The 24,982-nt window shown below is 50.1% G+C and overlaps 1 protein-coding gene across 1 annotated transcript; it reads right to left on the bottom strand.

Moving 5' to 3' along the window:
* Positions 1–75: 75 nt before the first annotated feature.
* On the bottom strand, positions 76–11,940 carry Ecsit (ECSIT signaling integrator). Its single transcript, XM_055601271.1, is given in 10 exon segments — positions 76–674; positions 1,104–1,209; positions 1,549–1,697; positions 1,810–1,831; positions 1,833–1,868; positions 2,625–2,848; positions 3,793–4,210; positions 5,874–5,996; positions 10,616–10,727; positions 11,846–11,940. Coding segments are annotated over 8 exon segments (1,305 nt in total). The 5' UTR covers positions 5,970–5,996; positions 10,616–10,727; positions 11,846–11,940; the 3' UTR covers positions 76–420.
* Between the last annotated feature and the right edge of the window lie 13,042 nt (positions 11,941–24,982).

Here is a 24,982-nt window from a genome sequence, read left to right as displayed (position 1 = left end):
AATCCCAGCTCACAACTGTGAGCTATGACACTCACATAGACATACATGCAGGTAAAACACCAATGCACATAAAAGGAAGGTAAATAAATTTTAGAAGGGATTAAAAAGAAGAAAAGGCCAGCAGGATGGCTTTGCAGGTAAAGTCGATTGCTGCCAACCCTGACACTATTGAGTTCCATTTACGAGACTCAGGGTCGAAAGCCAGAACTGACTCCAAGTGGTCTTCTGACCTCCACACCAGAAATACATAAATGGAGTTAAATAAAAGACAAATAATAAAAGAAGGGCCCCCAAGATGATAAAGCCAGAAGAGGCAGTGTCTAACATCTGAAGGGAAGCTACGTGGCCAGGAAAGAGGTTTTGGTTTTTTGTTTTTTTTTTTATTTTATCCTTATCATTTCATACCAGTCCAGCTCAAACTCAACTCTGACCCTGCTGCTGCTGTGCCTGAAGGGCCTCATCTTCCTCCTGGCCCTTGGGAGGAACGTGGGGAGGTGACTGTGCCTCCATCCTTGAGGTTGTCAGGAGCTCTCCCGTGGACCTGGCGAGGCGGAATACCACTGGGATCTGTGCCAGGACTGGGTTGGTCTCCTGCAAGCCCTGTATCCACTTGACCAACGTTGCCTGGTCATGGGCACCAGCCATGCATATGGCGAAGATGGGGCCTTCAGTCACTGTTAGGAGAGACAAGTTTGTGCTCTCATCACCTTGAGGTCCCCATGAGCACCTCCACACAGTCACTCAGCAGCTCCCTCTGTGACAACAATGCTCCACAGTTCACTTGGGCCATGCCACCTGCTGCTTCAGATTGCTACCAGGAAGCTGACCTTGACCCCAAACCTTGGGTGATGTGCCTCCTCTCAGCTCCCCAACACATAACTTGACTGTTCCCTGCTGACTAAGGCTTGCATTTTTCCTGAGCACGTCACTGCTCAGTATAGGATGTTCCATTAAAGATACTATAAGGAGGGGGAGTGGCCAAAGGGAGCAGGCTCCCTCGGGGCACATGACCCCTGACTGTGGAGACTGAGGTATAGGCAGCGTCTCAACCTGGGGCCCCGGGGCTCCCACATAGGACATGCTGTGCCGAGGCCCCTTTTTACCTTCGTCCACATCAAACTCATAGTCATCCCAGCCAGCCCTCGAGTAGTCCAGGTCCAGCTTCATTGGGTAGTACAGGTTCCACTCTTCTGGGGTCTCCTCGACTTTCTACCTCAGAGAGAGAGCAGGAGGGATCAGAGGCTAAGCACAGAACCTCAGCCGGCCACCCGCGCCTCAGGACAGTGTCAGCCCCACCGGAGACAGAATCTGTAGTTATGGCTAATCTGGAACTCAGTGTGCAGACCAGGCTGGCCTTGAACTCCGAGACCTGCCTGCCTCTGTCTCCCGAGTGCCACTATGTATGTCTCTCTCTCTTTTTAAAATTAGATTTATTTAATGCATACCCCTGTGTAGCTCAAAGGACAACTTGCAGGAATCAGTTTCCTCCTTCCACCATGTGATCAAACTGGTGGTTTGGCTTGGCAAGTGCCTTGGCCTGTAACTCACCTCTTCCTCAGGGGGTGGCAGGTCGGCTCTTAGGATGTGATAATAGACACACTTATTGCGCAACCAGAGAGGGAAGGGACCCTCGACAAAAACAGGCCTGGATGGGTTGTGGCGAGCCAGGGCAGCTTGCTGATCTGGACTCTGGATTCCTGGTGTAGATAGAGATAAGAACCTATTGGTGCCCTAGCAGCAAAAGTCCCAGGAGTTCATTTAGCAGGACCAGACGGATCCAGCAGAAAGTGGGACAGGCTGGGGCCTTACCTACAATGTGGGGCTGGGGGGGGATCTTCTAGGCCTGTGGAGTCACTGGGCCGGGACATCTGCAAGGAAGAGCACAAGTTGTGACTGGCCAGCCTCTGCAGGAAGCCTGAGATAGCAAAGGGAACGGAGATGCTGGCAAATCCTGAACCACTGTGCCAGGTCACTAAAAGTGGCCCTTTCCTCTTTCCTTGTAGCCAGTTTGGCCATAGCTGCCAACACTGGGCTGGCCCTAAAGGGTCCTTGGAGCAATCCAACCTCTGTTCAACCTGCACTGATCTCATCCAGGTCACTAACTATGCAGCTCAGGTTATCCATGTACAAAATGGCAGTGACAGAAAGTAACACTTCTTCAGATGGCACTAGGAACTGGCTCAGCTGCTGAGCACTTGCCCAGCGGACTTCATAAAGACAAGTTTCTTTGTCACAAGGAATCCAAGTGTCCTACCACTGAGCAACAGCCCCAGCCCTCACTGGAGGATGAAGCAAAGGCTCTTCTGGGTAGCCCTGGCTGACATAAACTCACTATGTAGTCTAGGCTGGCTTTGAACTCTGAGGTATGCACCACTACACCTAGCTGCTCTCCCCTTTAAAGTACCCTGCCTCCAGAATTGGTTACAGCAACAAGAAGGGGACTAATACACCCAACATGGGGTATTTTGTTACAATGGCTAAACAGACTAAGACAAGTCTAACTGTGGTAATAAGAAAGGGCCATGATCATTGCCAGGATAGCAGGTGAGTGAAGGAGAGCCCAGGGGACCAATAAAGTAGCCCATCCACAGAGGATAGCTTAGGGTGCAGACAGGAATGTGTACCTGGTAGACAGTGACCTTGGCACTGAGGTCAGGCTCCATGTGTCGCAGGCCTAGCTTGGCCAGGTCCAAAGGGTCCTGGGGCAGATCTCGGGGCACTGGGTAGGGGTTGATATTCTTGAATCGGGTGAACCACAGCTTCATCCGCAGGAACTTGAGCATGGGGTGACTTTGGCGCCCAAAAATCTGAATGAGCAGGAACTCTGTCTCTGTGTTGGGCATGATTCCTGTGCTGGGCAGACCCAGGCAGAGCCTCAGAGAGGCAGGCCATGGGTAGACATAAGTTTGCAGTCAGGAAGCATAGCAGTAGGGAATTTATGTTTCATGGTTTTTTTTTCATTATTATTTTGAGGCAGGGTCTTGCTAGCTGTGTAGCCATGACTGGTCTGGAACTATCGTATGTAGAACAGAACTCATAGACACCTGCCTTCTGAGTGCTGGTGTGCACCACCACACCTGGCCCATCAATGTTTTTTTGTTTTGTTTCAAGCAGGGGCTGAGGCCGAGGCTAAGGCTAGGGCATAGCTGAGTAGAGAGGGCTGGTCCAGCACACACAGCTGAAGGCTTGACTCCCATCAGCATATAAAAGGAGCCTAGGTGCCATGCCTGTAATCCCAGCACTCGGAACAGGAGGCAAACATCAGGAGTTCAAGGTCAGGTTTGGCTACCCAGCAGAGCAAATTCAAGATCTGCCCAGGCTACATGACTCCATGTAAAGTCTATGCGTTGAGGCAAGAGGACTGGAGAAAGAAATGGCTTAGCAGTTAGGAACATGTACTGCGCCACTTTTAACTCCAGTTCCAGGGGGTCCAACACCCAGTTCTGGCCTCCTTTGGCCACCAGCACTCACCTACCCATTGACACATAGCTGTATGTATGATTAAAAATAAATCTTAAAAAACAAAAAGAAACAAAACCCCCCAACTCATATAGTGAAGCACGAATATGTGTGTCCACCTCCCATGGCCCAAGAGTTGGGATGACAGGTGTGCAGCTGAGGTTATTGAATATGGGGACCAGCCTTGGGGCCTACCAGGTAAGTACTCCAACTTGGCCTCAGCCCTAACTCCAGTAATTCTAAGAGGAAGAGCCTGAGAGAATGAGACAGGACTCAAGCAACAGAGGAAGGGGGAATGGGGCTGGGTGTGGAGGCTGGGCCCATTTCCCTCACCGTATCGCTCCATCTGTTCCAGGACGGCAACCCCACACTCCTGCTGCCGTGGGTAGTGGATAAAGATGCGCTGGATGGCGTTGCGGGGCCGGAAGACCTCCTTGGGGAAGATATCCAGCAGCAGGTTGTACACAGACAGGTCCCGCTCCACGCCGAACTCTGGCATCTTGCGCAGTGCTAAGTAGATGAAGTCCACATGGCCACGCTTGTGCACGCTGTGCTCCCCAAAGTGCTGCACTGCACGGAGGAAGCTTGCCTTGTCCTGCTCCCCATTTCCCGATGGCCTGAACAGGCCTTCATGCATAGCTGGGACCTTGACGGGCTTTCTCTGGGGGTCCGGGGCTCGAGGAACCAACCACGCCTCATCCTTGTGTGCAACTGCACTGCAGTGGAGGCCTCGTGGGGCCTGGAGGGACAGCTGGGGAGAGAGGATGGCTGCTGCTTAGGTGTTCTGCCAGAGGAGCCCTGGACAGTATGGAGGACATCACTGAGGCGCGTTGATAGTATGGCCACTAAACCGAGCGTAGGTATAATGACCAAGTGCACTAGGCACACTGCCACGTGACAGTACACACCTGAAATCCCAACCCCCAGGAAGTGAAGCCAGGAGAATGGAGGGCTCAAGGCTAGCCTGAACCACACATCGTGTTTTAAGGCCATTTGGGGTTACATATGGTGCATGTACGGGTAGACACACACATACACACACACACACACAAAGAAAACATGAAGAAGCATTGCCAGGACCAGCAAGATGGCTTAGAGGGTAAAGCGCCCAACCGCACAAACCTGACGCGATGTAAGCATCCACACATGGGCATACCCACTTTCCCAGACACTCTGTTGTGGTTTGAAAGAGAAATACCCCCACAGGCCTATCAAACTCTGCTTCCAGCACTCACCGGCTTGTCTAGACCAAAATTCCAGAGTCTTCCACCTTCCCAAAACAGCATGCCTACATGGCTTACAGCAACTCCCTACCGCTCAGCACCGACTTGTGCTTTAGTTACTGTTGCTGTGATGACGGACCATGAGCTGGCAGCCAGACTTGGCGGTGTCACACAGCACTAGCTTTGAAGAACAGTGTCAGGGTCGTGGCCTCTTCCAGTCTAGTTTCAGGGAGCCACAGAGGACAGGTGGCATGAGGCAGGGGATTCCCTGTGTGACACGTCCTGAGAGGGTAGGAGGCCCGAGAGGCCACTGCATGAAGCTGTGAAAGTGAAGCCTGTGGCACTGTGCAGACCCCAAGAAGTTGGAGATGTCAGAGCCATGAGCTGTCTGCCGAGGAGAGCTGCACCCAGTGAGTGGAACTGATCCAGGGTGAGGAGGGGGTATCTGAGCCCTTTGAAACTAGCGCCTCACACATCCGAGTTTCAGGGGCTCGACGCTGCCCTCCTGGGTTTTCAGTCTTGCTCTGGTTCAGCGTTTCTTCACTATGCCTTCGTCCTCCCTTTGGAGTGGCAATATATATTCTGTGCTGTTGCCTGATGGAAGTGTGTGATTCGCTTCCACTTTTTGGGATGTCACACTTAGGAGATTGCCCTGAATCTCACAATAGACTTTGGACTTTTAAATGATACTGACACTGAGAAAGACCATGGGGACTTTTGAAATTAGATGAAATCCATTTTGTATCATGATACTGCCAGGAGCCCAAGGGGCCTGGGAGATTGTTTGGTCTGAACTGAGAGATGTGTTTGAACACAACCCCAGCTGGTATCACTCTTAGGTGGGGTTATGGAATCTTTAGGACTTGGGGCCTTGCTGGAGGTGAGCTAGAGGTTTTATAGCCTCTTCTCATTCACAGTTTGTTCTTGGCTTCCTGTATGCTTGAGATGTGATCTCAGGTTCCTATTTTGGTCACATGGGGCCATTAGGGACTGTAAACAAGACACTCTCTCTAGTGTAAACTGCTTTTGGTCCCTATACTTTAGTACAGCAATGGCAAAATAACACAGGGACCGTCACTAGGCTAGGCAGGCCAAGGAGCCCCTTCAGCTTCTGTGGCCTGATCCTGAGAGGGTAAGGTTAAGGCCCCAGCCTTCCCCCCCTCCACCCATGAACACCCAGCCTGTGGTTACCTGAGCAAAGGGAGCTCCTGAGAGGGCCGTCCTGCAGATGCTTCCCCAGCCCCTGGAGAGGCCTCGGGCCAGCAGGCTGGCCTGCACCCAGCTCATGCCTCTGCAGATTCAGACACCACCTAGCTGAGAGAGATGGTGACGGCGTTAGCCTGGCAACACACCTTCCATAAGACAGCGTCACTATGATAAAGAGCACAGCCCAGACCAAAGAGTATCGTACTGCCGGGTAGCCAAGGATGGCCTTAACTCCTCATCCCCCACCTCTAGTGCAGAGATGACAGGTGTGAGCCACCATGCCTGGTAATTTTTCAAATGATATGTGTTGACTTAATTTTTTTTCTGTGTGTGCACGCGTCTGGAGGTATAAGGATAACCTGGAGAATTGGTTCTCTCTTCCACCATGTGGGTCTCAGCATTGAACTCAGTTTTCAGGCTTGGCAGCAAGTACGTTTATACAATGAGTTGCCTCAGTGGCTCATACCTGACAGTTTTTCTTTTTCTTATTGGATTTTTTTAAAGATTTGGCTGTTTATTTTGTATCTGCATACACAGGGTCACAGGCCATAATACTTTCATGGACGCCAGAGAACAGCTTTTCAGTGGTCTTCTAGCTCACTGCAGGAATCCCTCTACAACTAGATTTTTGAAAAATGTTTTTAATTACCTTTATTTTTATGTGTATTGGTATGTTTGTCTACATGTATGTCTGTACACTGCATGCATGGCTGGTGCCCATGGAGGCCAGAAGAAGGTGTTGATGCAGAGATGGTTGTGAGCCACCATGTGAATGCTGGGAATCACACGCTGGTCCTCTAAGAGTGCTCTTAATGGCGGAGCCATTGCTCCCCTCTCCAGGCTCCCTGACCGTGTTTCTGAAACACAGTCCTACTACGTAGCCCTGGCTGGCCTAGAAGCTGCTATGCAGACCAGGCTGGCCTCGGACCCTACAGAGACCCCCAGCCTCCACCTCCCAAGTTCGGGGCTTAACAGCATTCACCAGAGTACTTCTTGAGGCAGAGTTTCACTGAACTGGAGCTCACTAATTCAGCTATGCTAGCTGACTGGTGAGCCACAAGGATCCCCCATTCTCTGCCTCCTCCAGCTTTAAAAAGAAAGGAAGAAAGGCAAGAGCACAAGAGTTAAGGCAAGGGACTCAAAAGACAGCAGGGACCACCTGACAACAGGTGCGGCTTGCACTGGTGTTTAGCCAGCATGTGTGTCTGTGTGCGGGTGTCAGCTCCTGGAGTTACAGGCAGTTGTGAGCTGCCATGTGGGTACCGGGATCTTTCCGGCCTCAAGACAAAATATTTTTTAGAGGAAACTTGCTGTGTGCAATCCTGAGCGTGTGTATACAAATGTGCCAGGCACTAGCACAGAGGACAACTTGCAGAATTCAGCCTCTCTCCTTCAACATGCGGGTCCTGGGAAGTGAACTCAGATCCTCAGGCTTAATAGCAAACACCTTTACTCACTGAGCCATCTCAATGCCCTCCCCCCCTTTTTGGTTTTTCAAGACACGGTTTCTCTATGTAGCTCTGGCTGTCCTGGAACTCACTCTGTAAACCAGGCTGGTCTCCAATTTACAGAGATCTGCCTGATTCTGCCTCCTGAGTGCTGGGATTAAAGGCACATGAGTGCCTGGAGATGTCAGAAGAGGCTTTGGATCCTATGGAACTGAGTTACAGAGGGTTGTGAGCCACCATGTGGCACTGGGACGTGAACTCAGGGCCTTAGGCTTGGCAGCAATCACTTTTACCCAATGAGCATGGCCCCAGTCCCATCTCTTCTTTACCCTGGGTACTGGAGAACTCAGGTGGCCGGGCTCATGCAGGAAGTACTTAACCAACTGAGCTGTCTCCATGGCGCCTGTTTCTTTCTCTCACCAGAGCGCAACTGCTGGAAACTCTGGCACAACACTGAGAAGTGGCCAGAGTACACAGCTCTGCCTGGTTCCTAAATTCTGGCAAAAGAATCCAATTCCTTACTGGGCGTGGTGGTGCATATCTGTAATTGCAGCGCTCAGGAGGTAAAGGCAGGCAGATCTCCGTGAGTTCCAGGCCGTATAGAAAGCACAGCTTACACATAGCACTAAAGGAAGAAACTGACAGCTGTTTTCCACCCAGAAGGCTGGTAATGGGTGTGTTAGCATCTGGTAATCTTTGCCTTACTGTAAAGCCAGCCCCATGGAATCCTCCCCTAGACTCCTGAGCACTGTCTCAGTCAGAAGAACCCACCCCCATGAAAGAGGTCCCACGTGCTTTGGCAAAGAGTTTGCTATTACGCTAATTCTTCCGCAGGCCCAGACTCCTAAGCACTTTTTCTCACTCAATAGAACCCATCCTTACCCTTATCACAAACCCTTCCTCCCTGGATCCTTGTCCTGAACACTGGTCTCAGTGAATAGAATATTCTTGTGGGAAAGGCGCTTTGCTAGACACGTACTTTTGCAAGGTCCTTTCCATGTATCCACGCCTAAAGCTTTGTTGTGATAACCGTCACATGGAAACTTTTTCCCAAAGTTATACTGTGTTTCAATGTGTAAGAAATAAGTCACTTGGTATTAGACTCCAGAAGTCTGGAACCAGACCAGCTAAGTTGTGCTGACCCAAGTTTCATTCTTAACCTCATGTGGACTGTGTCACCGTAGGCTATGACACTTGCAGGGTCCACCACAGCCAGCCTGCCTTGTTTCAAATAAAAAGAGTAAGGGTTGGATTTTTTTTTCTAATACTTTTCTGCATTGCCTGAAATAGCCATGAAATTTTAGGGTTTTGTTCTATTAATATTTTACATAAATGTTCAGATGTTAAACTGACCTTTCACTCTGGAGATAAAATACCTTAGGCATGAAGTAGAATCCTTTGTGTATGTTTACAAACCCATTATGAGAGAATATTACAGTCATATTCATGAGGCAGTGGTTTGCAGTTTTCTTAGCGTACTTGTTTGGTTTTGGTATAAGGGTATCTAGGCCTCAGAGAACACATTAGGAAGAGTTTGGATCATTCTTGCCTCCACTGAAAACTCTTAGGACGAGGGAGTGATGGCATAAAGCTGTAATCCCAGCACTTACGTGGACGAAAGAACAGCTGCCTTGGATACATAGCAAGTGTCAAGCCAGGCTACGTGAGAACACAGCTCAAAAAACAGGAAGAGAAAACCAAGAAACCCAGAAAACAAACAAACAAAACATCTTGGGGCTGACAAGATGGCTTTGCAGGTAAAGGCAGTTGTTGGCATGGCTTGACAACCGGAATTCCATCCCTGGAGTCCAGGATAGAAGGAAAGTACTGACTCCCACAAGTTGTCCTCTTCCATTAGCATGTGTGTGTGCGTGCGCGCGCGCGCGCACACACGCACACACACACACACACACACACACACGAGATATAGATAGGTAGGTAGGTAGATAGATAGTTAGATTGATTGGTTCTCCCACCAGCTTCCTGCTTTTTATCATCAGAGCTAAACCTAAGCCATATTTACACGCTGGATCCATCCTCACCAACTTGATGAGTAGGCAGGACCTGGTCATGTCAGTAACACCAGTCCAATAAACTGGTGTGTTTGACACCTTGAAGAAGCCAGTGACTTCAAGGGTCAACTTGCTCAATTTCTTCTAAGTATCAGATAGTGCACTGTTCCCCGACAGCCCTTGTTATCAGCCTTGGTTTTCTTCCTGGCATTCAGGCCTGTTTCTCAGCCAATCAGCTAGATGCCTCTGCAGAAAAAGGCCCTGGAAGCACAAAACATGCAGCTCCAGACTTAGAGGAAACTTGCCTGCACTCCTGACAAACTTCTGGGGGATGGCCGCAGCTGCTAGTCTGAGGAGACACACCTGGACTGGACTCGGGCTGTGATGAAGGAGGGCAGACCTGGCCTAGACTCCTCCAGTCAACTACTGGGCGTGTGGCCCAGTAAGGTACTGGGCCTACATGGTATGGCTCACGGTGGGAATACTTGCTTGGCGTACAGTTAGATGAGAAGAAACCAAACCTTTGCAAATTGTGTTCCAGGACCTGTAAAATGCTGGCTCTTAGACCTACTGTATGAGAATCTACATCGTAACAGCCATAGGTGGCGCCTATGTTTATCAGTCAGAGTTGTGAGCATTTATGCTTTGGTACAAACCAGTCATCCCAACTCAATCTGTGGAACCCCAACTGACAATACCTTTACTCACTCTGCTTCTCTGGAGGTTAGCCAGGGTCACCACCCTTCCTGTTATTCAAGCCACAAAGCGGGGGTCATTCAGAGTCCACTATGCCCCTATTCAATCAATCAAATGGTCCTGGAGACCACTTCCCAATCTATGCCCCTTGCAGGTCGCTGCAGCAGTCCACACTCTGCTTTTCTGCATTCATATCCACTCTCTCTTCTGCCCTGCCAGGTACCGCCCTCCACTGCAAAGGAAAACTTTTAACAACATAAACGGGTAGGCTGGGGAGATGGCTGTGTTGATAAGATGCCTGCTCTGAACCTCTGACAATCTGAGCTTGATCCCCAGTACCCACATACAAAGCCTACCAAGGCGATGTGCATTTGCTGCCTCAGCACTGGGGGAGCAGAAACGGGCAGGTCCCTGAGGACCCTGCCAGCCAGCCCAATGAGGGAAAGCCCAATGTCCCAGGGAAAGAGCTGTCTCACAGCACAGCTCTTAAGGGACAACACCCAAGGTACACACGCTAACATACATCCACGAGCCCACATATGGACACAACGCCAGGAGGGAGGGCAAATACCTGTCATTCCAGCACTATCGAGACACAGGCAGGCAGATCTCTGAGTTTCAGATGAGACTGATCTACACAGACACAGCAAATCCTAGACCAGCCAGGGCTACATAGTGGGACCCTGTTTTTAAAAAACAAAACAAACAAACAAAACAGACTTGAGACAGGCGTTGTGTCTGTAAGCCAGCACTGGGGGGTCTGAGGCAGGAGGAGTGCCTCCAAAAATCGGCCCAGCTGGTGATAATCAGTGAGTTCCAAGGTCCTGTCTAAACTGCAAATCAGTAAGAGCCAGGAGAGAGGATTCAGCTGGGACAGGTTCTTGCTGCTGGAACAATGCAAGCCTAACAACCTGAGTTCAAACCCCGGAGCCAACATAAGGTGTGTGGATAAAACTCCACAAACCTGTCACCTGACCTCCACCATGCACCACGGCATGTGTGCCCCCCCCCACCCCCCGCACCATAACTAAAATAAAAGCTTCAAAATAAATACATATTGGATGGACTCTACCCGCTGTATTCCCCCGTCCCTCCAGCCACACCGTTTCTGAAACAAGACAAGTTTATTGGTTTCACGGACTTTGAAGATGTTTTACCCTCTGCCTACTACCGTCTTGGTGCATGCTTGGTAATCCAGGCGGCTAAAGCAGGAGGACCATGAGTTCGAAGCCAGCTTGGGATACATACAGACTCTTGTCTCAGTGGCAAAAAATAACTGCTTGCAACAATCACCGTTTGAAATCACGAAACTACCCGTTCCATTCGTGATGTGCTCAATAATTGGCCCTCTTACATAATAACTCTAAAAATCTTTTTCTCACTGCTGTGTCTCCACCAGCATGCACAGTGCCTGGTCCATGTTAAGTGCCCAACACCGTTGAACTGAGTAGACTTAACAGTCAGTTTCTACACAGCACAGATAAATCTGACACCGCGAGGTAGCGTGGACGTATGTGTGTGGGCTGGCAGGGTTCCGGGTCCCTCGGGGACTGGAAGGTTCCAGGGCCTGCCTCGCCGGCGAAGTGTGTGGCCCGAATCGGCTGTCCCATCTGCGAAACCGGACATCTGAAGCCAGGGGCGCCCGAAACCTTTCCTCACACCTCCCCACGCCTGCACCCCAAAAGGTCACGGCGCCCTGTTCTGAGGCCGACTTGAAGGTCATCCTCCCCGGCTCTGCCAGGCCTGAGAGTGGACGCCCCCACTCGCAGACAGTCCCACAGCCCGCCCACACGCGACCCACCTACTCACGCAGCGGGCCGGGGACCCGAGCCGGCCCGGGGGGACCGCAGGACGCCCTCATGTTGAGCCGCAGAGCTTCCGGTTACGGGCCGAAGGTGACAGCAAATCGGAAAAGCCCGTGACGCTAGGTCCCGCCCTCGAGGAGAGATTCACCAATAGCAAGGAGCAGGCCCTTTCCCCTCGCCGAACTCCGGGAGCCTGGGCTCCTCGGGGGCCTGCGGCGGGGACCTGGGCTGGGGGCTCTCGGTCCATCCGGTCGTGTTTTCTCACCCGTGATGTTAAATCATTGTTCCGGACCGGAAGCACCACGTCCGGGTCGGAACCCAGGTTCTCCTGCGAGCTAAGCTAGCAGTCGACCGCTATCAGCTAAGCCGCGGACCCAAGTCCCAGGATTTGTTATTTTTACTCCACAGTTTTTTAGTTCGGTTGGTTGCGTTTGAGCCAAGATCTTGCCGCCTGGTGCTCAGCTGGACTCGATGGTCCTCTGGGGTCAGCCTCCTGAGAAGCTGGGACTCCGGGTGCGCAACACTGCCAGCAGCTTTCATAGGATTTCAAGTTTCTGTTGTGTATGTGTGTGAATTTATGTGAGCACATTCGTGTGGAGGTCAGAGGACCACTTAGGAGGAGGGGTCCTTTCACCATGTGGGTTCTGGGGATGAAACCTGGGTCACCGGGCTTAGCTGCAAGCACGTTGAACCCCCTTTAATAAGAATTTTTGAGGTCTGAATCCATCTATGTAAAATGGCCATATAAGTACAACGAGGGCTACTGTGAGAAAGGACACGCATTCCTGGCAACCCCCTCTCCCTCCCCAACAGGGAGTCTAGGTTGACTCCCCAGACCACCCACACGGAGGCCTGAGAGGCCTGTGGAGTGTATGTGTAGGTGATTGGATCGTGCCTTGGAATTGTTGTATGTGTGTATAAATAATAGTGATCATATGTAATGGCTGAATGTAGGGTTTCGTTGCTTTTTGTTTGTTTGTTTTTGGTGATTTTCAAGACAGGGTTTCTCTGTGTATCCCTGGCCGTCCTGGATTCATTTTGGTCCCAAGCTGGCCTCGAACTCATAGCAATCCGCCTGCCTCTGCCGTCCTGAGTGCTGGGGTTAAAGGGATGCACCACCATGGCCTGCTGGGTTTCATTGTTTTAAATGAAGTTTTTACGTTTTTTTGTTTGGGGTGTGGTGAGAAGAGAACTTGGTAGAATCCGTCTAATGTGTGGGGACCAGGGATTGAACTCAGACCACTGGACTTGCAGCACTTTATCCCCTGAGCCATCTGGCCAACCCCAGAAGTAACCATTTTTACTTTTACTTTAAGGTTTTGTATAGCCCAGACTAGCTTTGAACTTGTATGTGCTGAGTTTGAGTACAGCTGAATTTGACCTTGGACTGGTCTTCTTGCCTCCTTTGCAGTGGGGTGATGGGCCTGTGCCGCCATGCACTGTTTATGTAGTGTTGGGGTAGGTACTCTACCAGTTCAGGTACAGCCCCAGTCCTTTTGTTTTGTTTAAACAGGGTCCATATTGCTTGCCCTGGCTGGCCTGGAACTCTTGATGTAGACTAGGCTGGCCTTTGTTTACAGCTCTAGTTTGTGGTGTGAACCTGGGAGAGCCAGGCCTCCAAATGAGGCAGGCTAAAGTATCATGCAGTAGCTAATCTGATTCAGAGCAGCAGTCAGTTTATACTTTGAGGGTTAAGATGCATTACATGAGTTAGGTGTTCAATCACATGGACAAGCCACATGTGACAAAAACATGCTTTTCCATAGAGGCACATGGATACCCACGCTGAGGTAAACTCACTCCCATCCACTACACCTGCGAAACTGAGGTCACAAGACTCATGTCTTGTTTTCCTAGAGTTTTCTCACAAGCATTCAGAATTTTCACAGGACTCCATTCTTGGACCGTGTTCCAACAGGCTTTGAACTCACAGAGATCTGCCTACCTCTGCTTCCCAAGTGCTAGGATTAAACGCATATGCCACTGTGCTTGGCCACTAGATTAACTTTGTGTGTTTGTTTGTTTTGTGGGGTGTTTGTTTTTTTGTTTTTCAAGACAGGGTTTCTCTGTGTAGCCTTGGCTGTCCTGGACTTGCCTTGTAGAGCAGGCTGGCTGTGAACTCACAGATTCACCTGCCTCTCTGCCTCCCTGAGTGCTAGGATTGCAGGTGTACGCCACCACCAGGTTAACTATTTTTAAAACAAGGTCTTACGTAGCTCAGATTAGCCTCAAACTGGATCTGTAGCTAAGAAAAGGGAGAGAAGGAAGGAAAAAGAAGTGAACAAGCCCAGTACATGGTTCTTATCCTAAAACTCAAGAAGTGAAGGCAGGAGAATCAGCAGTTCAGAGTCATCCTTGAAATGGCAGAACCTGGGCTGGAAGACCGTGACTCCATATAAAGGACAGAATTTAACCCAGGTGTGTAGTTTCGAGGTGATGTCCTTGAGTGGTGATTGGGACTGCATAAAGTCATTAGAATGGGGTCCAGTTACTGCGTACTGGTGGCTTCATATGAAGAACACCAGCCAGGTAGGTCCCCCTAGCCTTTTCCTGTCCAGCTAGAGCTACATAATGAGAAACCCTCTCTCAAAAAGTGTGTGTGTTGGGAGGACCCAAAGGACATGCTCACATTCCCCATCTTTTGCCTTGTGATGCTTTGTACTTATTGGGTTCTCTGCCAGCAAGAAGGCATCACCCAATGTGAGCCTTTGAACCTCCAGAACGTACACGAAATGGGATGAGCCCTTCTTTTTTTATATTTTTTATTTTTATTTTTATAAAGCTACCCAGTCTTGGGCATTTCCCCATAGTAACATAAAACAGATTAATACATCCAGCCACAGCACAGGCAGATCTAAGGCCTTGGTTTCGCTGTGCCAACCCCTTAATGCCTAGTTGAGGCTGTCCAGCGAGAGATGGTGGGCCTTTGTTTTTACGACCCTGTGGACTATAGCTTCTGCCTTGTCACTTGCTGTACGTGGAGGGGCTCTAGCTGAGCAGAGCCAGGGGTCAGCTTCAGTTACACTCCAACTGCCTTTGATAGGTAGTTTTGTTTTGTTTTGTTTTTAAGATTTATTATTATTATTGACTATGAATCACTGACCAGTCTGAAACTTACTATATAGACCAGGCTGGCCTTGAACCTACTGAGGTCCACCTACTTCCACCTTCGGAGTACTCAGATTAAAGGCCCGGGCTACCACGCCCCGCTGGTTTAATTCTTTTTATTTATGTGTTTGGGTGTGTGTGTTAGTGAGTGTGTGCTCTACCTGCAAAGGCCAGAGAGGGCCTCAGATCCGAAACTGGAGTTCCAGGTGGTTGTGAGCTGCCTGCCTCCTGGGTGCTGGCAACTAAACTTGCTCTTGCTGGCATTAAAGGCACATACGACGCCTAAGTGCAGGCAAAACACTCATATACATAAAATTTAAAAATGATTGGAGGCTTTAAGGTGAAAAGGTGCCATGGGGCTCAGTGTGTAGTTCAGTGGTAGAGTGCTTGCTTAGCATTCACAAGTCCCCATTCGTTCTCATTATCACCATTAAAAAGAAAATAAATTCCCAGATCAGTGACGTGCTGGATGTGGCTAATGTAAAGGCATTCGCAGCCAGGCCCTGAGACCTGACTTATTCCCAGATCTCACTCCCTGAGGGGCGAACAGATTCCTACATGTTTTCCTTTGGTCTTCACATGTTTGACCTGGCATGTGCTTGGATACACACACACACAAGTAAATAAATGTAATAAAGAAAATTAAAAACAAACTGAGGCTGAGGACTGTGGCCCTGAGTTGTTGATTTAAACAAGTGCTTTCACTGGGCACTCGTGGCCCCTGTGTCAGTTGTATATGGTAAAGAACACAATAGTCTATTTGAGGCTCTGAGGGACCCTTTTTATTGTGCAGGCCTTAAAATAGCCCTGGGGAAATAGTGGATCGTGCTGGCAGTCATCCTGGCCCACGCTGCCAGCCCTGAGTCATAGTGACATCACATGCCCCAGATATGACGCACACAGAAGACACGCTGTCACCATTCTGGTATCCTTCCCAAAAATGCTTCAGTTGAACCGGGGCCCAATTATGAGACCATCCAGAGGCAAATCACTGCTGAGGAGTCAGCACGGGTGACGGGCTGAAGGAGGACAGCCATGCGGTAACACTGAACACGGAAGGAGAAGGGCTTGGTCTCCCGGGCTAGAGAAAGGACACAAGTGGGAGAGAAGGAACAGAAAAGCAAACACCACAAGCCCCGAGGCAGTCCTCATGAGGCCTGTGGCTTAGCAGATAGAGAAGTTTTTCTGAGCTGATGTAGGATGCACTCTCTAGTCCTCAGAGCTAGGATGCTGGGGCAGGACACTTGTGAGTGTGAGGCCAGCCTGGGCTACATGAGAGAGCCTGTCTCGACCAACTAGCTGGATAAACAAACCAAGAAGTTAGTTTATTTTTATAACGGCTAACGCTGGGGGCTGGAAAGATAGCTCAGCAGCTAAGAACACTCGCTGCTATTACAGAGACCCCGAGTCCAGTTCCCAGCACCCCATGTGGTAGCTCACAACCACGTGTAACTCCTGCTCCAGGCATCCAACACCTCTGGACCCCTGCATGCATATAATTCACTCGCATGCACATGAACATGTGGAAACACACATGCATGCACAACTTTAAAAAAGGTTAACATAAGGAGCTGGGAATAAGTGCATGTGAGAGCTCTGTAGCTAGTGTTACAACTCTTCTCCAAAAATTATCTGTTTTGTATGTGTATGGCGTGTGTGTGTGTGTGTGTGTGTGTGTGTGTGTGTGTGTGTGTGTATCAAGGTGCCTGTGCCCTGTGTGTGCATGGGGGAGGCCAGAGGAGGACATCGGTGTCTCTATCTTTGTCTTATTCCCTTGGAGACACGTGGAAGTGTCTCACTGAACCTGGCTACTGTTGCAGGTGAACTGGCTTAATCAGCCAGCTTCCAGGATCCTTGTGTCTCTGCCCCTGCTTCTGTCCCACGCTGGGGTTACAGACACAGGCAGCCATGCCTGGCTTTTTATTCCTTTGTTTTGTTGTTTTGAGACAGGGTCTCTCGATTAAGTAGCCCTCACTGTTCTGGAACTCAGTGTATGGAGCAGGCTGGCCTTAAACTCACAGAGATCCACCTGAATCTGCCTCCCAAGTGCTGGGATTAAATGAGCACATCACCATGCCTGGATGCTATACCTAGTTTTCATGTGGGTTATGGGGATTCAATTCAGCTCCTCATTCTTAGTAGGTATAAATTCTTGCATCCACTAAGCCAGCCTGGAAGGGCCAGGGAGGTGAGTTAGAAGGTAAAGGCATGAGCCCTGATGACCCAAGTTCCATTCCTGGGACCACCATGATGGAAGGAGAGAAACATTTCTAAAAGTCGACTTACGACTTCCACACATACTACCACACAGAGAGATAGATAAAAAACATTTAAGGGCTGGAGAGATGGCTCAGAAGTTAAGAGCAATGACTGCTCTTCCAGAGGTCCTGAGTTCAATTCCCAGTGACCACATGGTGGCTCACAACCATCTATAATGATATCTGGTGCCCTCTTGAAGATAGAACATTGTATGCATAATAAATAAATCTTAAAAAAAAAACTTTTAAAACAAACAAACCTGAGGAAACCATTCCTCTACCCATTACAGAAGGAAACTGAGCTATGGAAAGGTGGTGACAGCTGTCCAGAGCAGGGGCGTGGTGCTGGATCTGGAAGGACCTCACTCAGAAAACTGAGGCAAAGGATCAAAGCTTAAGTTCATCCTTAGCTATATGTTGTGTTCCTAAAAAATAAAAACAAAACCCAGCTTGGATTTGTTTAATCATTTGGGTGGGTCACGTGTGCCTTGGTGGCATGTGGAGGGCAGAGGCCACTGCATGAGTTAGTCTCCTCCTGTGGGCTCTAAGGATGAGACTCAGGTCCCCAGGCTTGGTGCTCAGACCCTTTTACCACTGAGTCATCTCAATGGCCCCATATTGAGTTCTTGATCAGCTTGAGCTACCTGACACCTGTATTTTTAAAAAGTGAAAAAGAAAAGTCAAACTGGAATAAAGTCAACCTGTCTAAGGCCATGCAGCCAGGAAACATCAGTACACACTGCTGCCTTAGTCACCGTTCTACTGCAGTGAAGAGACGCCATGACCAAAGCTTTTCTCCGCTGGGGCTTGCTTACAGTTTCAGAGAATGGCTCCGTGACCAGCATGGCGGAAGCATGGTGGCCGACAGACAGACATGGTCCTGGAGCAGCAGCTAAGAGCTCACATCCACAGCTGGGAGTCAGAGGGACAGTCTTGGCCTGATGTGGACTTCTGCAGCCTCAAAGCCCACATCGATCGATACACCTCCTCCAACAAGGCCACGCCTCCTAGTCCTTCCCAAACAGTCCGCCAGCTGGGGACCATTGAGCCTATGGGGGCCAGTCTCATTCAAATCAGCTCACCCCCAAAGAGCCCAGCACCCCCAAAGAGCAAAAAGCCGAGTTTTGCATTCCCGCGGCAGACGGCTCTGCATCCGTTGGCCCCAGGTTGGCCTCCCATATCCCCTGCTGATGGATTTACAGGGTGCCATGGCCACACGCACTTGCCAGTCTTCACACCTACGCTTGCTCTTCTTGAAACTCCTAAGAAAGAAGGTGGCCTGAGCGGAAGCTGAGGACGCCCGTCACATGACCTCTCTGACTATTGCTCGCTCATCACAGATTCTCACTTTCCTTAGTCTGATAGTCTCCTGTCTTTCGAAAAAGCGAAAAATAATCTGGGTGTGGTGGTTTGACTACACAGGGAGTTCAAAACCAGCCTGGGACACATGAGATCTTGAACAAACAAACAAAACAAAAAACATTTAATGCCAGCAAACCTGATGGCCTGAGTTTGATCCCCCAGACCACCTAATGGGAGAGAATTGACTCCCATAAGTTGTTCCCTGACTTACACATGCGCACATACACAGAGAGAGATAGTTTGTGTGACATATAAAATAAATATAATTTAAAAATAAAAATACAGGCAAAGGTGTGATCCCAGCACTCAGAAGATAGAGGCAGAAGGATCAGAAGTTGAAGGTTATAGAAAGTCGAAGACCAGCCCTGGCTACAGGGTACTGTCTCAGAAATTAAAACAACAACAACAAAAACCTAAATATAGATAAAATCTCCCTGCTCTTTCAGACAGGGTCTCACTGTGCAGCCCTACCTGGCCTGTAACTCGCTATGGAGAGCATTGTGGTCTTAAACTCACAGAGATCCAACTGCCTCTGCCTTCTGAGTGCTGGGACTAAAGGCACACACCACTATACCCAGTAATCAGGTATTTTCTTTCTCCCAATAATTTCCTGGAGAGCCCTGCTGCCCATGAGACTAGCAGACATAGGATGGTTTAGAAAAATGCCAGCCTGGGTCATGACCCACACCCTTTGAGTGTTCCTTCAGGGGAGAAATGGGAGTGTAATGTAAGTTTTGGGTTCTTTCAAAACTCAGTTGTGTTATGTACATATGTTTTTGTTTTAACCCCAAGTGTGAGATTTTAGTTTGGGCTTTCGTTTGTCCACAGCCGATGATTGCCTCCTGCGGGTCCTGGTCTTTGCCAGCTGGTAACGGCCAGCCTTGTGCAGCACAGAGAGCGTCGTCGTCTAAGGACTCTGAGGGATGTAAATATGAGAGCCCAGCAAAAGTGGTGGAGGTTTGGAGAGGAGAGAGAGAGAGAGAGAGAGAGAGAGAGAGAGAGAGAGAGGCGCTTCCTGGTTTCCTGGTGCAGTGTTTTGGAGGGAAAAGACAAAGGGGACTGCTTGCTGTGTTTGCTGTTGCTGGAGACTGGCATAGCTCCCAAAATAACACAATGACCCTAAGCAGCCTGGAGAAGTAAAGGGGTCTGCACCCTCTCTCCCCACTAACCTTTTCCTTTCCTAGGGCTAAAGGGTTGGCGAAAGGGAGATAGAGGCCTTAACACCCCAGATAGAGTTTAAAAACAAGAGCAACACAGGAGCATATAAAGTACTCTCGTTGCTACTGTCCTTGGTCCCGAAGGTGCTGGGGCGCTCTACCCTCACTGGGTGTACAGTAAAGAGTCCCTGGGCCAAAAGGGGGACCCAGACCTTCCACCTCTCTTGCCCTACGGGATGAAACCTATGCTAGACAAGTATTCTACCACTGAGCCTCAGCCCTAGTCTTCCTTATTTTTATTTATGTGAGGTTTTTGTTTGTTTGTTTTTGGGACAGAGTTTGATGTAGTCCATGATACCTTGGAACTGACTATTGCCTAGGCTGGCCTTGAACTACTTGGTGATCATACTGCCTCCTCGTTCCTGTTCCTAGAGCTGGGATCATAGGCCTTTGACACCGCGCCTGGCTTGTTCGGTGCCGGGAATGGGACCCAGTGCTCTCGGTGGCCTAGCAAGCCCTCTGTGCACAGAACCACACAGAAATCTTAATTTGGTGGTGGGCTGGGACAAGACCTCAGACGTGCTAGCAGGCTAGGCACACACTACCTCTAAGCCTCTGCCTCAGCCGCTTCCACCTGTTTCCTGGAGAGATAGCCAGGAGGAGAGGAGTCTGGAAGGGAGGGGCTGCCAAGAGAAACTGGTGTAGCGGTGTTTACATACTCGGCCCTACGCACGAAAGGTGTTGGAATGCGTGGGCAGTGTTTCAGGGAGCTGAAACACTGAAGCTGAAACACTGTTCCCCTGAAGCTTAGGGAAGACACTGGTTTTCCTTTCCTTCTTTCCTGTTTGCTTATTTACTTTTCGAGACAGGATTTCTTTGTGCGGCCCTGGGTGTCCTGGAAGTCTGTGCACCACCGCAGTCTGGATTATATAATTTTTTGTAAAATTAAATAAAAAAATATTTTTTAGACAGTTTCTCATGTATCCCAGGCTAGCCTGGAACTCACTCTGTAGCCCAGGCTGACCTGAACCCCTGATGCTCCTGCTTCCACTCCTCAGTGCCGGCATCACAACTCTACATCGGCAAACTTGAAAGATCCCAAGCTTCCTCTAGGAGTGGGAAACTGAGGCCCAGGAGCTGCGGTGGGCCCGTGGTTGGGTGGTCGGGGACCCGGATGGGACCAGCACCAGCGATGAGCTCTAGATCAGGACGCCAAGGCAGGCGGACCCACTGAGCACCGCCCCTGGAGTACCGGCTTCCCCACCCTCCGCCGCCCGGCCGCCCGCCGTGCCTGTGCTCTGACTTCAGAGCTCGCGGGGATTCTATAAATGGCCAAGCCGCGGCGGACCCGGGAGCCCCGCGACTGAGTCAGCGCTGACGTCACCCCCCCCCCCCCCGCCAGGGCCCTGGCCGCCAGGGGGCACCAGACCTTGCGGGCGCTGTAGTGACCGCAGCCCGCTCGGTGGAGGCAGCTTCTGGCTCTGAAAGAATTCCAAATTCCATCCCACCGCCTTCAGGCTGTGACCCGGACCGCCGACCCCACTTCTGTGTTCCTCCCGCAGGATCCCTTTTAGAAGGCTGTTGGGAGGCGTGGGTTGCCATCTTGGTGAAATTTGACATATTCCTTAGCCCTCTGGTTCTGTCTCGGTCTCTGTCTGTCTTACTCTGCTTTCTCCTCTCCTCTCCCTCTTTCTCTCCCTCCTTCTCTCCCTCTCTCCCCCTCTCCTTCTCTTCCCCTCTTCCTCTTATCGAGGGTCTCACTATGTAGCCCTGGCTGGCCTGGGTCACACTGTGTAGACCAGGCTGGACTCAAACTTAAGAGATCCACCGACGCTGCCTCATGAGTGCTGAGGTCATTGAGACAGGTCTTTATGCACGACGGGCAAACACTCCACCAACTGAACCACATCCTCACCACCTCATTTTATTTTTATTTTTTTATTTTTTTTTTCCTGAGACACGATCTTATGTCACGTAGTCCAGGCTGTCTCAGACTCACTATGTAGTTGAGGAGGACCTCGAACTCTTGATCTTCCTGCTTGCATCTCCCAAATGCTGGGATGGCAGGAGCAGATCACCAGATTGTCAAGTGGCAGCAACCTGGGTATCTGTCCCCTCCCTTCTCAAGGCCCATTTGACTATGTCTACACAATTCCCTTTTGTCAAGTTATGCTAGGGCTGTTGGCACATACCTATCACCCTAGCATTCGGGGAGCCAGCCTGGGCTATATTGTGAAAGCCTGTCTCAAAAATACAGGGAGCAGGTGCTACTAGCATCTCATAAAGGCTTGAGATGCTGAAAGTCACAATGCCCGGGGCAGAACTCCATGGTAAAGAATTACCCAGCACCGACCATCAATGTAAAGGCCGAGACACCCCTTTTGAAGCTCACAGCATTAGGGACAGGGGCTGAGTTCAAACTCTGCTGGACACCGGCAAAACTGTGACAGTCGTAGAGAAAGGGATTCCACACCCCATCTTGCAGAGTGCTCACGGCAAAAGGACCATCCACTGTAGGCTGCTGGGAGTGCTGGGTGAGCTATACGATCCCGGTCAGAGGGCCTGACAGAAAAGCTGTTCTGTCGAGGGCAGGTTAGGTGGAGCATGCCTGCAATTCCAGCTACATAGGAGGTGGAGGGAGTCAGATTCCAGGTTCGGGTCCAGCTGGGAATGTAGTGAGACTTTGTCTCAAGCAAGGTCGTCTGTATTAAAGTCCAGGGCAGGGCCTCAGATACCTTGGCGCTGGAGTTACGGGAAGTTGTGAACCACCTGAAGCTGGGAAACTGCCATTAGAAGCTGGGTCCTCTGTGCAAACAGTATGTGTTTCTAGCCACCGAGCCGTCTCTCCAGCCCGAGGAGTTTTGTATGTTTGTTTGATGACATGTAGGACATGAAAGCAGAAGAAAACCAAATATAAAGGAGCAGGAACAGAGAGGGCAGAGGTGGGAGAAAGCCTGATAATGTGCCTGGGCACGGTTATGCATGACTATGTGGAGCAGAGGAAGGAGGATCAGAGTTCAAGGTCGTCTTGGCTACCTTGCAACCCTGCTACCAGCCTGAGGCACATGAGACATTCCCCTCCCCAAAATGTTATAGTAAACATTTGTATTTGTGTGTGTGTGTGTGGGGGGGGTGTTCACACCCCAGGTTGCCTGCGAAGATCAGGGAACAATTTTCAGATTTTTCCTTCCATCATGGAGGTCTCCTTCTATCACGGAAATCAAACTGAGGTTGTCAGACTTGGTGGCAAATGCCTGTAACTGCCAGGCCACCTCGTCAGCCCTCTGTTTGTTGTTCTGTACGGCGACTGGAACTGTTTTCAGTCTGCTCCTGTTTTCTTGTAACACTGGCAGCTATACCCAAAGTCTTCATGCTGGGTAAGGATTTGTCATGGAGCCTTACGGCTGATGTGTGTTCCCACTCATCTCAAAACAAACTTATTACTATCATTATTATTATTGTTATTTGTTGTTGTTGCTTTGAGACAGGGTCTAACCATGTAGCCTTGGCTAGCTTGGAACTGCCTGTGATCCACCTGTCCCTGCCTCCTGAGTGCTGGGGTTGGGGATTAAAGGTGTGGACCTCCATCCCTGACAGATGTGCCACTTTTTTTGTTTTGTTTTGTTTTGTTTTTTCAAGACAGTCTCTCTGTGTAGCTTTGGCTGTCCTGGACTCACTTTGTAGACCAGGCTGGCCTCGAACTCACAACTCACAGAGATCCGCCAGCCTCTGCCTCCTGGAGTGCTGGGATCACAGGTGTCCACCCCCGCCACCGGCAAACTGAAGATTCTTAAAAGTGTCATGACTGCACAGAAGATTGGAGTTATCTACGTGTCACCAGCCTGCCTTTGACATGATCTGGCTGGAGCATCCAACCCGTGGTCCAGATGGAATACCTACAGGCGTCCAACCAGACCCACCTGAGTTGGAGAGGGATAGGGGAGTGTTCATGGCTCAAGACTTGCTAGCACAGGCCTTGGATAGTTCCAGGATGGGTCTGTCATCTTTCTTTTTAATTTTTCATTTCAAATAGCCCAGGCTGGTCTTGAACTTGGTATGTAGCCAAGGATGACCTTGTACTTCTGAACACTCTGCCTCTACCTCCTGGGTTCTGGGATTACACACACACACACACACACACACACACACACACACACACACACTCACTACTACCAGGCTTGCTTTAAGTGGTCTTTGGGATTGAACCCAGGGTTTTGTGCATGCCAGGCAAGCACTCTACCAACAGCTCACCCTTTGACATACTTTTGCATGATATTCATGTGTGTATGTCTGCACACAACAGAGGTCAGAGGATAACTCGCAGGAGTTCGCTCTTTCATTCCATTATGTGAGTCCTGGGATTCAAATTCTGGCCATCAAACTTGTTGGTAAACACCTTAACCCATACTAAGCCATATCACCAGCCTTCCCTACCATCTTTTAAACTGAACTAACTTTGTGTGTGTGAGAGAGAGAGAGACAAAGACAGACACTCACTCTCTAGCCGAGGCTGTGCTGGAATTCACTATGTAGCCCAGTCTAGCCTCAAACTCTCAGGTGTCCTTTTGCCTCAGGGTCTCAAATGCTGGGATTTCAGGTGTGGGTCATCAAACTAGCTTAGATCTAGGTTCTTTGCTGCCCCAAGTCCTTATGAGGGACTGGAGAGGACAGACTTGGGTGCCAGATTCTTTGCAGAATAAAGCTTTGCTGAGGCTCTCCCTGTGCCAGTCCTTCTCCTGGGCCCGCTGGAGGTGACATATTGCTTTTCTGACCTTTACAACACTCTGATGAAGCAAGCTCTATTGTTAGCCCTTCTGGAGATGTGGCAATAGAGACCATAGAGAAGGTTACATGTAGAGGGTTAGTGTATGGAGATCAGTCACATCACCCCCATGTCGGGTGGGAGGGTAGGGGCAGTCCTGCCTGGGGATTGAAGAAGGACAGAGATCAATGACCTCTGAGATAAGGAGACACAGAGATGGGACATAGACTGTTGGCATGGAGAGGAGGGTGGAAGGGGGGTGCCCTTTATGAGCAACCCCCCTCCCAGAATAAGGCAAGCAGCCCCCTAGGTGGAAACAATGACACAGTCAGCTCCAATACCAAGGCCCTGACATCACGAGGTGGGGGTGGCCAAAGCGTGTGTGTGGGGTGCCACGCCCCTTGGCAAGCCCTGGTGGCCAATGGGACAGGCTTGGAAGAGCCCGGGGCTGGCTTCTGGAGCTTCAAAAACGTGCAAGGAGGGAAG

Source organism: Psammomys obesus, unplaced genomic scaffold (assembly GCF_907164565.1).
Source record: "Psammomys obesus unplaced genomic scaffold, mPsaObe1.curated_primary_1811, whole genome shotgun sequence".
Lineage (NCBI taxonomy): Eukaryota > Metazoa > Chordata > Mammalia > Rodentia > Muridae > Psammomys > Psammomys obesus.
The sequence above is the reverse complement of the archived record's forward strand: the minus strand, read 5'-3'. Positions and strand labels throughout refer to the sequence as shown.